The sequence below is a fragment of the Selaginella moellendorffii genome, unplaced genomic scaffold (genome assembly GCF_000143415.4).
Source record: "Selaginella moellendorffii unplaced genomic scaffold, v1.0 SELMOscaffold_116, whole genome shotgun sequence".
NCBI lineage: Eukaryota > Viridiplantae > Streptophyta > Lycopodiopsida > Selaginellales > Selaginellaceae > Selaginella > Selaginella moellendorffii.
This window is the reverse complement of record NW_003314377.1, coordinates 399,094-413,811: the sequence shown is the minus strand read 5'-3', so window position 1 is coordinate 413,811 and position 14,718 is coordinate 399,094. Positions and strand designations below refer to the sequence as shown.

General features: G+C 39.5%; 1 protein-coding gene across 2 annotated transcripts; it reads left to right on the top strand.

Annotated features, from left to right (window-relative positions):
- The first annotated feature begins 420 nt into the window (after positions 1-420).
- On the top strand, positions 421-2,641 carry LOC9635433 (GPI transamidase component PIG-T). 2 transcript variants are annotated; one of them, XM_024664955.1, is made up of 3 exons: positions 421-431; positions 534-2,356; positions 2,410-2,641. In XM_024664955.1, exon 2 carries the CDS (start codon positions 823-825, stop codon positions 1,396-1,398), a length of 576 nt encoding a protein of 191 aa, XP_024520723.1. In that variant the 5' UTR covers positions 421-431; positions 534-822; the 3' UTR covers positions 1,399-2,356; positions 2,410-2,641. The 2 variants fall into 2 exon arrangements, with proteins under 2 accessions (XP_024520723.1, XP_024520722.1); XM_024664954.1 differs by lacking the exon at positions 421-431 and adding an exon at positions 455-485.
- Positions 2,642-14,718: the final 12,077 nt, after the last annotated feature.

Here is a 14,718-nt window from a genome sequence, read left to right as displayed (position 1 = left end):
ATGTGCTAAATGACAATTGTCCAAGGCTCAAAACTCCACTAAAAGATACTTGAACTTCAAGACTATTGCACTCAATATACATGCTAATAAGAACAACCTGGGTAGAGACAAAATTGCTACCTGGCAAAACATCAACCCATTTTGTCCCTTCTAGACATAAGTATGCATAGAGGTGGATTGCTTGCTTACCACACTCATGCAACACGTACACACTGATCATCGTGTTTCATCCTGCTCAATCAAATGCATCTCAATGAGCCCACACTTTCCATACATATAAACTCAACTACTAGAAAGAATTCAAGCACAGATTTACTTGCCCTTGGAGAGAATCTCCCAGCACAGTGCAAACACCCATGGCCTTCAGAAGAGTGATCTCATTGCCCTCCATGCCTCCAAGGGTGCGAACTCTTACTCCAAGCTTTTGAGAGGTAAAATCGAACCCTATCCTCCTTTTGCCCTTTCTTTTGTCGATCTTCCAGCTCGTAAGTCCTCAAATCCCGAAACGATGATGAAAGAATCGCTTGGAACAGGTCCGGAAGTTTCGAATCAAAGAAATGGCAAGGGCGATGGAACAACGAGCGCTGGGGCGTGGGCGATCCGATCGCGCAGCCCACGTCGTTGGCTGGACGTCGACGTCCACCTCTGGAAATGCCGTGAGCTCCACTCCCACTGGCTTGGCGGCGAGCTGCTCTCTCGGGCCTCTTTTGCGCATCGATCAACTTCCTCGAATTGGTTCTCGTCGAGGCCCGAGGCAAACCGGACAGGAGGAGGAGGAGCTTTCGACGCTCCTGGCATGAAGAGGGTGGTGAAAGGAAAGAAATGGAGCAAGAGCGAGCACTCCCGAGAGAAGCACTCTGTAGAACGCCACGGCTCACGCCATGGCTCACGCTTCTCCCATGTAGAGACAAGGCTGGGCTCACGACGCTCCTGGACAGGCAGACGATTTACAGTGGTATGTACCATTCCCAGAGGCTGCTTATCACTTCCGGTGACTTCGATCGGGACGAAGAAGGCACGACATTGGAGCAGGTTGTTTTCCGAAAGCTGCAAGACTGGAGACTCTCCAGCATGTTTGGCTCAAAGCTGGTAGGCAAGTGCCCGCTTGCAACTACAAGTAGTGTCTATCTGGAGCTGGAGGAGAGCTTGGCGAAGCACTTGGCTGGAGATCTCAGCGAAGAAACAGGCATCAACTTCGCGGACAGTCGTGTTTTCAGTCTCAGCCCTGCTCCAAGTCGGGTGTTTGTGTCCTCCTCAGGCTCTCTTTTGCTGGCACACACAGCGAGCTTGATCTCGGCATCACTTGGACAGCCCCGGTGGATTGGTCTCCGGCTCGGGCTCAGTTCTACACAAGCTGGTACTTGGCTGGCAGCGGGAATGCAAGGGGATCCATCGTGATTTCGTTTCGGGCAAATGATGGTTCTTCCCGGGACTGTTACTCTCCAGGCATCGAGGCAGCCGAGGATGATACCGAGGTATGCTCGTTTGAATGGCCACACGCTACAGGTTTCGTTGGATTGCCGAAACGTGGAGTTTTGGGACTGATGAGATTCACACCAGCAGAAGATCGCAAAGCTCCTGCGGCTGTGGAGATTGCTCTGCGAGTTTCTATTGCAACCCAGGCCATAACTCTTGACGATCCATTACCACGATGATCGATTCAGAACCCAAGAGGGGGCTTTGCCAAGGACGAAACGCCGAGCAGCACGAATGCGGGGAATAATCTCGTCTGGTGGGCGATCTAACAAAAACGCCATGGATTTCGCAAAGACCCCTGTCATATGGTTCAAGTACATGGTATGATTTTATTATTACGGGAACCCGGTTGCCGAGATGATGGCTATCAGGTAAGTGTAGAGGTAAACCGTTGTAGAAGACCCGGGTTCGATGCCGAAGGGTCCACTCAACAAGGACTTTTATGCAAAAATTTTCCTAAATAAGGAGCCATTATTCTGGTTCGCCGGCTCACAAAAACAGCTTAGACCAGTCATTTAGGACATCGGTCTCCCAAAACAAACGTTTCGGGTTCGATTCTCTTCCCGATATTTGTAAATACCAAATACTGAATCATCGTCGATCATCAATGCGGATGCTCTGGCATCGCGACGCTGGAGTTGCGCAGATTGACGTGGGCAAGCTGGAGACTGCGGCGGCTGTGATAATCCATTTCCTGGCCTATCGGCGCAGCGGCGGCTCCAGCCCTGGCAGCTGATTCTCTTGTCTCGTCTGATTCCATTGACAAGACATGATCGATCGCAGTCGCTCCTCCTCCTCCTCGCAGTGTAGCTTTCTCGACGCTGACCTTGTGTTTGGCGCCCTGGCGGCGGGATACGTTTTCAGGGACCAAGGTTGAGAGGTATGAACTTCCAGAGAAGTAGACTTTGTAAGCTTTCGGTGTGATCTTTCCAGGTTCAGGGCTGTGCTTGGAGCATCGACGCCACACATTCACCATCCATTCCTGTCACGAACAGGCAATTCCATCCTCAGGCAGCTCAAGTGGACGAAGTTCTCCATGTGCCTGGTGGGTTTGGGGGAATCAAACAAGCCCGCTTTTTCTCGGAGAGACTGCCGTCCTGCCCGAGCTTGATACTCCTCCCGATTTTAGCACCCAAAAATCACCCCGATTCTTGAGACGCATCAAGGATATTTACTAGCCAGACTTCCATGGTGTCTACATGAAAGGTTTATGCGAAGGAGGACGCCACCCTCACTGTCAGAGCGTGGTCGAGGCTTTTGACAAGCGCCAAAGGGGTGATTACAGTTCCCTAGGATCACCCCCGCATTGATCTGCCACAGGAGAACTAAATCTCTCGTGCCTCTTGATTATTGCTAGTGAGAGCAGCAGGAGCTTGATGGTGCAGAACTACCACTTTCTGTTCTGTCTGGAAGCGTCCCAGTTGTCACCGCACCAAATGCCACGAACTTTCAATTGCTATCTAGGGTATAAAATGAGTAACTATCACAAATATTCTTTTGCATAGCTCGAACCAAGGCACCACTGGACTACTGATCTTTCATAACATTATTAAGAAAGGAAGGCTTTAATGTGAAAAAAGCCTGATCTTGTCCATAACCAATAAGAGGTGGGATAGAGGATCAGCAAGCAATCTCAAAGTGTATGCGACATTTCTACTTCCATATTTTTTATGCTAGAACCAGTGCATCTTAGATTCTTTGACAAGGAGAGGCACTAAAATAGCATGGGCATCACTTTGACCACATCAAGATAAAAAGTAATATTGTGTTGATCTCCAGAAAATTGAACACTAGTATCAGCAAGGCTTCTCATAGTTCTTGTATTTCTGGGACATGTGTATAGTGCCATTTATTAAGCTCAATGAGAATAGAATTAACACCTTTAGCCTCATAGAATTTTGGTACTAGTATAGGCAAGTTTATCAATTGAACAAAATTTACAAAATTTCTTAGCATTCAAAATTGTTGAGTACATTGTCCTATTAAAAGGTGAGCCAAGAAATATATACTTATAGATGGTGTACGTCTTAGTCAAATATATGTTGTTAGTTTTAGTATTTGTGAATTTGAGATTTTATAGCCTAATTCAACTGTTTCTTTTTAGATCATTCCATTTAAGGAGGTTTATTGATCCTATGCAAAGATTCCTCTTATTTGGCAAGTAAACATTGTGCCTTCAAAATGTTGAAAATGTGTGGTCTTGATATTGCACCAATTGTGGATATACTATTTGGTTTCTATCCCCTTCCATTTGGAGCCGGTGCTGTTGACAAGAGGTGGTAGCGCGAAGAAAATATTGTTATAGAAGGATAGAAATTCGCTCACAAGCCTATACAAAAATAAGTGCACGTCAAGTGAATTCGGCGCTGACACTAACATGACTTCTCCACTTGAACTAAAAGAGGACGAGAGAATAATGACTAACTTTTGCTTCACATTCACTTTAGCTAGAGCACATTTGGGCACTTTGATTGAAGATCCAAAAATTTGAATCTCCTTTAACTTAGAATTCTGTAAATCCTATTGTTATCCACCCTTACTTACACCCAAAAGAAGAAACTCTGAATATGCAACTATACTGGTGCTATTGTGAATCACAACCTTTAAAGAAATAGAGCCAAGACAAAGATTAAAATGTTGACATAACAAACTTTTAGAAATAATATTCTAAGAGAATGAAAGAGGTGGGTGATCTCGAAAATGAAGAAGAAACCTCTCCATCCTTTTTAATAGATTTTAGAGTTTTCTCTCTTTATGCTACTTGTAAAAATCTATAGTGAAACATAATTGAAATTTAAATAAAGCAATAAGAAAAATATCAACAATGTACAAAATGAATTTAAATTCTATAGCAAATTTAACATGTGCAAGTGTGACAATATTAATATTACTGTTATCTATTATGATATCTGATGCATGTTATACACATAGATCCAAGGAAGGATTTTCAAGACGTGAAGTTTGATAGTTAATAATGATACTAGTCATGATATTTTGCTATAGCATGTCAAACCAAGAGATCTAATTTGACTGTCAGTATACATGATATGTCAAGTTGTCAAATTTTAAGTGGTAGATGATAATAAATCTTGTTAAATCTTATTTTTCAATGACAGATTTGATTCGTAGTACAACTCAAGTTTTATCCATAATTGTGAACACTACTCAATGACATTTAAAGCACGTGCCTATTGTTTAGGATCTAATACAACATAAAATAAATTTCTGGATGAGGATTCATCCATTCATAGATGGATATCGTACAACATATTTTAATGTGCCTTATTTATACTCTTTAAAGTTCTTGTAACGATTCCAAAATATGTACAAAATATTGATGAGAATGCATCCTTTGTAGATAATTTGTAAAAAAAAATCATATCTCTAATAATAGAAATGTTGATAGGTGCTAGTTATATCATCATTAAAATATACAAAATAAAAAAGCATAATTCACATATAATAATAATGATAAGATAAAATAAGATCGAAGATATTGTGATGGTTGAGATTTAGGTTATTTGGAATGAACAGCTGGGATGAAAGATTGGTTAGGGTTAGGGCAGCTATCATGATTAGGATTAGGGTAGCTGCCATTGCACCATAAGTGGAGCGCACAAGAGATCGAGGGATTGAGTGGGAAGGAGATCGAGGGATTGAGCATGCAATAGATCGAGTGATTGAGCACACAGGAGATTGAGAGATTGAGCGTGGAGCGCACGAGTGCGAGAGATTGAGTGCGGGAGAGTGCAAGAGATGGAGCGCACCAGTATGAACACGAGTTGAGATTGAGAGTGAGAGAGTGTGAGAAATCTAGCATGATCGAGATATCGGGAGGGAAAGATGCCACCAAGGGTGAGTTTTGATTTGATTGCTTTCACTTCTATTTCTTTATTTTTGCTTCTTTCTTGATTGTTTCTTCAGGGCCAGCCACCTCGAGCACTTTGGTCACCCGAGGGGCCGAGGTTATTTGAATTACCTTAGCCCCTCGGACAACCAAAGTGCTTGAGGTTGAGCCTGGGCCAGCCACCTCGGGCACTTTGGCTGCCCGAGGGGCTGAGGTTATTCAAATAACCTCGGCCTGTCAAGCAGCCAAAGTGCCTGAGGTCAAGCCCAGGTTGGCCACTTCGGGCACTTTGGCTGCCCAAGGGGCTAAGGTTATTCAAATAACCTCGGCCTGTCGAGCAGCCAAAGTGCCTGAGGTCAACCCCAAGCTAGCCACTTTGGGCACTTTGGTTGCCCAAGGGGCTAAGGTTATTCAAACAACCTCAGCCCCTTGGGCAGCCAAAGTGCTTGAGGATGAGCCCAGGCCGGCCACCTCGGGTGGCCAAAGTGCTTGAGGTGAGGTTTGGGCCCACTTGAGTTTTTTTTTCTCTTTGACTATTTGAATTTCTTATTATCTTAATTTAGTTTGACTAACAAAATTTTTCCTCTTGCAAAAAAGAAAAATTGTACCACACAAAAAGGTTGTTGGAGCCAAGAAGACACGAAAAGTTCAATTCAACACTGCTGACAACATCACGATCGACATATCTATTGGCACATTAATGAAAACACATTTACTTAGAGATCCACCGCCTCCACCACCATCACCTCCACCATCACCACCTCCACCATCGCCATTGCCACTTCCACCACCACCATCACCACCTCCATCATCGCCATTGTTACCACCACTGCCACTATTGCCTCCACCTCCACCACCACCACCACCAACCCCCACCATCACCATTACTACCTCCACTTTACTCCTCACTAGCCCACCACCAGCACAAATCCCTGAAGTTGGGCAATCTAGTGGTGTTCACAATAGGGAACCTAAAGTACAACTTGGAGCTGAAAGAGTTGTAGACCTTCCTAACAACGTGGTGGACAAGCACTTCCAAGAGATTGTTATGCAAACAAGGGAAAAAGCAGTTCACCAAATACTTGAGGCGCTCAAGTGGCTAGGCCCTTGTGACTTGATCAAAGAGATCCCCCTTTGTCGTTTGCAGCAGACGAACTTTGTTCGCACTACATCAAAGTATGTCAATTCGAATATATACAGTTTGTTCAAACAGAATGGCCATGCGATAAATATCAGTATGTTTCTAGTCTCGATTTGCAAGTTAGGAACAATGGAGATCATTACTATCACACAGTTAGATTGTGAATAGCTAGGATCCTATTTAGAGGAGGAAATCCCTGAAATTTGATAACATGCTTATCAGACATCCTAAGGCTCAACAACTTGTGAGGACAATATTCCAAACTATTGATAGTAACCACTAATATAAGGCTTGGATGAAGTGTATCAAAGATCATTTTCTCAATGATCCCATCTACCATATCAACGTTCCAGTCGGCATGTCTATGCAAGGGGACCTTTGGATGTCAACAGATTTATCTTGTCCTACCAAAAGATCAATGCGTAAGTTTTATAATTTTACCTCCAACTTGTAAATGACTAATTTTTTTATTCTACTTTAGTCACTTAACCACACCTCTGACCACTTGGAGGAGTCTCATTCACAACCTCTATAAGTCCAATTTAGGATGTGGGGCTTGCTAGCCCCGAGAATGGCATCTATGCCACTCAACCATTGCACTGGGTCCAAGTGCTCCATGTGTCTGATCCCATGACCGACGCCCCAAAGTATCATTGACATATCAACCCATTACTCTAAGGCCATACCCATTCACCTTGGTGACACCAGTGGTCCAACACCACCTACATCACAGTCCTGTCTCTCAAAGACTGGGGCATCCATCCATGAGTGATCATCTTAGATTCAGCATCCTTAGAATGCCCACAAACATGGGGAATAGCCTTCCCAATATCCCTTTTACAGCCTTTGGGTGTTTTAGCCATGGGTTTAGAGCGAGGTTTCATTGAGCCACGCTAGGTATCCAAGTAGGTAATGCCACCCATACTTGGATTGGGAGCATTGACCATTCGATCTCTCGGGGAAACTAGAGTCGACTTTTGAATACTTCACCAAGCTACCTCGCTTGTTAGTTCATATTCACTTTAGCCTTGGACTTCCCAATGGTTATCTCATCACCCAATACTTGGGTACAGCCTTCCTGGGCCAAATTAACCTTTCCTAGCCAAACTGGCTCCACTAGGGTTTAACCCCCACACTCTCCTTGTAGCCCCCCCCCCCTAGGGGACAATCGCTTTGGGCTTTCACCCAACAACCTATATTAGTATTTGGACTCGGACTGGGACTTGAACTCGGACTTGAACTCGGACTCGGTCTCAATCTCGGACTTAGACTTGGACTCGGTCTCGGTCTCGGTCTCGGTTCCATCTCAGACTCCATCTCAGGTCCATCTCAGACTCCATCTTGGACTCCATCTCAAGTCCATTTCGAACTCCATCTTAGACTCTGTCTCGAGTCTTCCATATATCATGTGTTGGTCCTTTTGTGTCCCTTCTCTAGAGACTCACTTACTGCTTGCTTCGTGCTCGTTCCTCGAGCCCTTTGTTTAGGAGTTCCACTCTCGCTCTCAACTTTTCAAGTCGGAGCTTTTAGTCCAAACATGTTACGCTCATTTGGCTTTCATTTCGGCCACTACCACATGGCACCCACTTTGGGGCCTAAGGATTTTATGTTTAACATAACTCCACTTTAACTTGTTTTGTTGTGTTTAAATCCAGGCTTGGGCAGTTTGCTGTTCAAAAATAAAACTTTATCCATGACATCGAGCAACTTCAATTTTTAGCAGACTTGAGTGAGGATGACATCTGCGAACATTATGATGATGATCTTGCAACACTTGTTCATCACTCACGCACTTGAAATGACGGTACAACTTTGTTCAACAACTCAATTAGTTTTATGCTCACTATATAGTGCAAAGTATGTCTTTCCCTTTCATTTTATAAGGGCTTCTTTTAATTGTTTTGGTTTTTAACCTTTGGTGAAGGTCAAATAAGATGCTTATGAACTTGTATATCGGGAGAAGAGTCGGGAAGAGCTCTCAACTGAGTTCGTACAAATTGAGCATAAAATTCAGCATGCAAATTTTTCAAAGTTGAAGAAACTAAGATACATTGCAGACAATCGTAGGCCGAAGGAGTGGCTAGAGACTATAGCTGAAATTTCTTCTCATGAATGTAAGTTTTTTTATCACACTTCATTTTTCTCAATTATGCATATTTACTTTTGTAGTGAACAAAACTCCAGATGATATAATTTATAATATCGCAAAATTGAAGCTTTCGTATAAGCGACAGATAGAAACTCTGGATTTCCTTAATGTCTGCTTGATGAACAAAGAGAAAGGACTACCAGAATTATTTGAGAACATGATGAGAAGGGCTATCTACATCATGGAAACTATAAGTGAAGGTGAGAAAATATATATGTCTGTAACTCATTCTTGAATCTATTGTACATCCACACATGCACATTTTCCAAACCCGCCATTGGGCAATTCTTACAGTGCTCAAGAAAAGTTTGTAAACCCATAAAGCCACTTGTCTAAGAAAAAGTAGCATATTAGACACCGAATGTAATAATGTTTTGTGCTTTCAAGTAGTCCCGCTATGTCAGGAGCAAGAACATGTAGCATTGCTTTTGAAGCATTGGAGGCAATCCCTATCTAATAATAAGATTCAGAATTTCATATATAAGGAGCTCTAGTTCAACTTCACTAAAGCCCTCAGTAGAAAAAGGATTATTATATGGAGGTGAAGGTAGAATGTTGGTAGAACTTGGGGATGGAGGTGGAGATTAATATAAAATGTTGGGGGGCTAAGTACAAGTAGCAGTGACTTTCCTTTGAGCCATTTCAATACAAACTTCCAAGGAGCTCAAGGAGAACAAAAAAAACTATAATGACTATAACTTTTCTAGATAGTTTATATACTAAGTTTTAGTCTCGGGAATAAGGTTTATTTATTATAACACTGACGATACTCAGATTCTTTAAATGTCAGTTTTGGAAATGGGGCTTCATAATCATAGCTTGCTTATAAATATAAGAGCTTCTAGAATTTTAGATTATCATATATACACATGCTTTATCATTATAATGAAATCCTACTTTACTACACATATATTCTTTTCTATGCATGCCAAATGTTTAGAGAAATAGACTGTAGGGAAATATAGAACACATTATAGTGGCAGAGCACATTGGCACGCTACCATTCCCTTATGTGAGATTGCTTTTCAGTCTTGGAAATGTAGATAAAGTTGATTCTTTGATGTGATATTACTTTTGAGTCTTTCGAAAGATTTCAATTTCTTTTATTATTATTCACAAAAAACTTGCGAAAACTTTTAATGAGGATTCACTACAAAAATATATCTTGGTCTTATCATATGAGAGGATTGTGATATAAGCAGGAAACACAGTTTTTAATATGAATTAATTTTTAAATTACAAATGTCATGGAAAGTGTTATGGAGTAGATTTCTTGGTGCTTTCCACCGTGCTGTTCATTTCTTCATTTCATTTACTCTGAACTGTTGTTTCAAAAGTAACAGAAGCATTTTTATCAACCATGATAGTGGTCTCCACATTTTCAAATGGGTAATAAAAACGTAAAAACGAATAGGAGTGTAATATGGAGATTGTGGTAATGAAACAAAATTAGCATTCTCACATTCTTTTGCACTACAATTGTTACTCACACATCTTGTATTTTCCTTGCTTCCCATCTTCTCAAGAACCCTCAAAAATCTTTTGAATGAAGGAATAGTATCTACAACTATAAAAATATTCAAAATATTAAGTAGTCAAATCAAAATATAACAACTGTAACAATAGTCATAATAAAATAATATAGCTTTATAAAAGATAGATTCTTGTGAACTTTTTTTTTTTTAAACAATTCAATCTTATAGAAACTTTTAACTCAAATATTTACGTATTTAAATATTTTAAAGTTTGTTAGAACTTTCATTTGTTCAATTTATATTTCCTTTGTAAGACTTCTAATTGATTATGTTGACTTGAGTTGACTTGTGTTGAATTGAGCTCAACTCAACTTTGGACCATCCCCATAACTAGTATATATGGATATATTTTATGGACTTCTCAACACTAAAATAAGATAGCTAATAGCAAGAGAAACTTTGAAAACTTTAAGCATGTAGTTGTTCTTACCTATTTTAGAAACAATTTAGTAGCACATTTATAAATACTGTCAAAAGAAAAGAGAACAACTATATCTTATATCCTTGTAGCACATATAAAATCTTTATTGCATTTATTTTATATTCCTATGTTTGTATTGCAAAAAGAAGATGATAATTTATAATGCTTTCTTTAAAGTGTTTTTAGTAGTGATGGCCTGATTTGTGATCAATAAATTCTAATTTGGTGATTAGATAACAGTAGAACTGGAAGTGAAGACTACATTATCCAATGATTGAAACTCATCCAAATGTTTTGCTAGTGCATTAGTTTACTTTGATTTAAAGACAAGTTTATCACATATGAGACAATATTTCAGACAAATTGGCTTTCAAAATAAGATGACATGATATATAAATTACATAGGTAAAATCACTCACCAGCTTGCAAATTTTTCTAAGAAAAACATAAATTATTTCTCTAGGATAATTTCACTATATTAGATATCTACATTGTTAAAAAAAATATGTAGAAATGATAAAGATTTATAAGATGTGATTTTTCAAATTTTTTAATCAAATACTAATCATAGCTAATAATTATAAACTATGGATTTTTGTCATTGCAATGAATAGTATAAAACATGTAGTAATAATAACAGGATCTTTTTATTGTTCCATAAGTTGATTAAAATTTCTTTCTTTACCAACAGATTCCATATTCATAATTGGTGAATTTATTTCTCTTACAGATACTTTCTATGATACAATTCAATTATGCATTGCTCCATTTTCATAAAAACTGACTTACAGTTTCCATTTACTATTTAACTTTCAATAGTATTAATATCATATAACCTAAATAAATATCATCTAAAACTTTGCAATTCTACTTTTCTTAGTAGAGCTCAGATCCTTGCTAGTTTCAACTAGCACCCACTAAATTGCAATCGAGGTAAGTTAAACCTTTCATTTGTAATTTTCAATACACAAGGGATATTGCAATTTGGATCTCATCATGCTCATTGGTGAAATATAACTCTAGTCCCAATATAAAATTATGCATTTCCATGGGCAATCCATGTAATAAATGTTTTGTTCATTATAATTAATTTAAAAAGTTAGAACAAAGGATTAGCACTTTAAAAACAAAGGCAGCAAATTTTAGGAATTTGGCACAATCCTTGATATGGAATCACTTTTCCTAGAAAACTCACATAGCCTAGTTCTATTTTATCTTTATTAACAAGGTGGTAGATACATTTGCTTAGTATATATTATTCTTTGTTAGTTGGTACAAAAAATTTAAATTTTTAATGGAGACAATAGAGTTCTAGAATCTCCACACCTTGCAAGTGTTTCATTAGGATTGTGTTCATCCTTATAATTGCAAATGTGGAATTTGTGCCACTACTTTAAGATTGCACACCTTTGCATTGCTAGTGTATTTTGTAGCCAAAGACTCCCTTTGCTTTGAACTTAATCCTTGTAAATTAATAACTAGTACATCCATATATATATTCTATGGAATTCTCAGCACTAAATTCAAAATAACTAACAGAAGAAGAAACTTTGAAAACTTTAACCATATTGTTGTTCTTGCTTTTATGAGAAATAACTTAGTAGCATATGAAACTTATCAATGGTCTCAAAGGAAAAGGGAAGATTCATATCTTGTGTCATTGTAGCACATATAAAATCTTTATTAAATTTGTTGTACATTTCTATGTTTGTATTACAAAAACCAGCTAAAGGAATATGACAATGTATAACACTTTCTTTAGAGTGCTTTTCATGATGGCCTAATTTGTGGTAAAGAAATTCTAATCCTTTAGTGATTAGGTAATGATAGAACTAGAAGTGAAAACTATAGTAGCCAATCATTGCAACTCATCTAATGTGCTAATGTTTTGCTACTGCATTAGTTACTTTGATTTGAAGACAAACTTGCATATGAGACAATATTCCCAAAGTTGTGATTTCAAAATAAAATTACATGATTTATAGATTACATTAGGTAAAGTCACTCACCACCTTGCAAGTTTTTCTAAGAAAAACATAAACTATTTCTCTACAATGATTTCACTATGCATGATACCTACATTGTTAAGAAAATACATATAAATGATAAAGATTTATAAGGTGTAATTTTAAAAAATAAATGAATCAAATACAAATCATAGCTAATACTAATGATATATAGTGATAGGTATGAACTATGGATTTTTGTCATTGCAATGGATACTATAAAAATGTAGTAATACTAACGATCTTGTTATTTTTGTATAAGTTGATTAAATTTTTTTTCATCCCAATAGCCTTAATATTCAAAATTGGATGTTAACCTTGACAGTTGTTTTGCAAAAGCTAGCAGTTTCAGAAGATCTGTCATCCAAGCTGCAAGGCTGGACACTCTCCAGGATGTTTGGCTCAAAGCTGGAAGGCAAGTGCCCGCTTGCAACTACAAGTAGTGTCTATCTAGAGCTGGAGGAGAGCTTGGCGAAGCACTTGGCTAGAGATCTCAGTGAAGAAATAGGCATCAACTTCATGGACAATAGTCAGCTCTGCTCCAAGTCAGGTGCTTGCCTCCTCTTCAGGCTCTCTTTTACTTGAGTATGAAGCTGGCATGAACAGCGAGCTTGATCTTGTAGTCACTTGGAGAGCCCGGGTGGATTGGTCTCGGTTCTACACAAGCCGGTATTTGGCTGGCAGCGGGAATGCAAGGGGATCCATCATCATTTCGTTTCGAGCAAATGATGGTTCTTCTCGAAACTGTTACTCTTTAGGTATCAAGGCAGTCGACTACGTTGACATTATGATCCTCCAGATAATACCATGGTTTGTTCATTTGTATGGCCACGCGCTAAAGGCTTTGTTGGATGGCCGAAATGTGGAGTTTTGGTCCATGGCTAGACTGATGAGATTCACACCCGCAGAAGATCACAAAGCTCCTACTGCTGTGGAGATTCCTTTGCAAGTTTCTATTGCAACCCAGGCTGTAACTTTGACAAGGTTTGTGATATTGCTGGTTGCTTTGGAAGGGATATTGATGATGCTGTTCCATTCATGCAGGGATTTCTTCACATCGACGATCATCCTCTAGATGCAAACCGTGGATTTGATCTGCCTTCCGCAGTTATCACTTATCATTTATAAACATTTTAATAATAATAAAGTTGCTAAATTGTGAGTGCATGAAATATGGAAAGAGAATACAGAAAATATGCATATCAATTAACCCAAAAACCCTAACTTATATACAAGAGCGAGTGGTCCGAATTGAAACCAATCTGACGGCTACCAAAATCCCACTACGCTAATATTAGTATATGGCATCATAGCCATACACTTGGCCCTCACATCATCCCCTCCTCTTAGAATAATGGAAGACCATTAGGGTTCTCTTGTAGACGGGCTGGGATCTAGAGGAACATTAGGAGGAGGCATTGGCAGATCTATAGATGGTATTAACTGCTCCTGATCTCTTTGTATAAAGTGTTTCAACCGCTGCACATGTATAATCTCTAGAGGATCAACTTGCTAGATGTCATGCCGAACCTCATAAACTTGTGCTTCAACTTGCCACAACACCCGATACGGTCCTTTCCACTGTGCAAGGAGCCCCTTAGATAAACCACGTACCGTAAGATGGGGAAAACAAATTAACACCAAATCATCCACTTTGTACTCCACAAGTGGACAATGATGGGAGTTGTAGCGCTGTTATTGTCCCACTTGTATGCGGCCTAAGTGTTCAGCAAACTCTACTCAGACAAGTGGAAGAATGCTTATCAAATACTAATCCCACGACCTAGCATCGGTAGCTCGTGGCAATTGCGACAGTAAACCCAGCTCCATTGGTAATATTAGATCATGACCATATAAGAGTTTATATGGTGAAGCACCAATAGAACTCTGCACCCCTGTGACATATGTATACCGAAGACACGGCAAATAACCATCCTAATCCGAATGCTAAAAGTTCATATACTTTGCAATCATCCTTTTGAATGTCCAAACAAGCCGTTCCTCTAAACCGTCTGATTATGGATGATAAGCACTCGTGAAAGTGTGACATATCCCCAATCGAGACGTCAGAACATGAAATGCCTCAACTATAAATGTGCAACCATTATCCGAAAGAATCTGTCAAGACCCCCGACAAGATCAA

Bases quoted from the DNA above. Each gene is read 5' to 3' on its own strand.
- LOC9635433 (XM_024664955.1), top strand. From the start codon at position 823: ATGGAGCAAGAGCGAGCACTCCCGAGAGAAGCACTCTGTAGAACGCCA.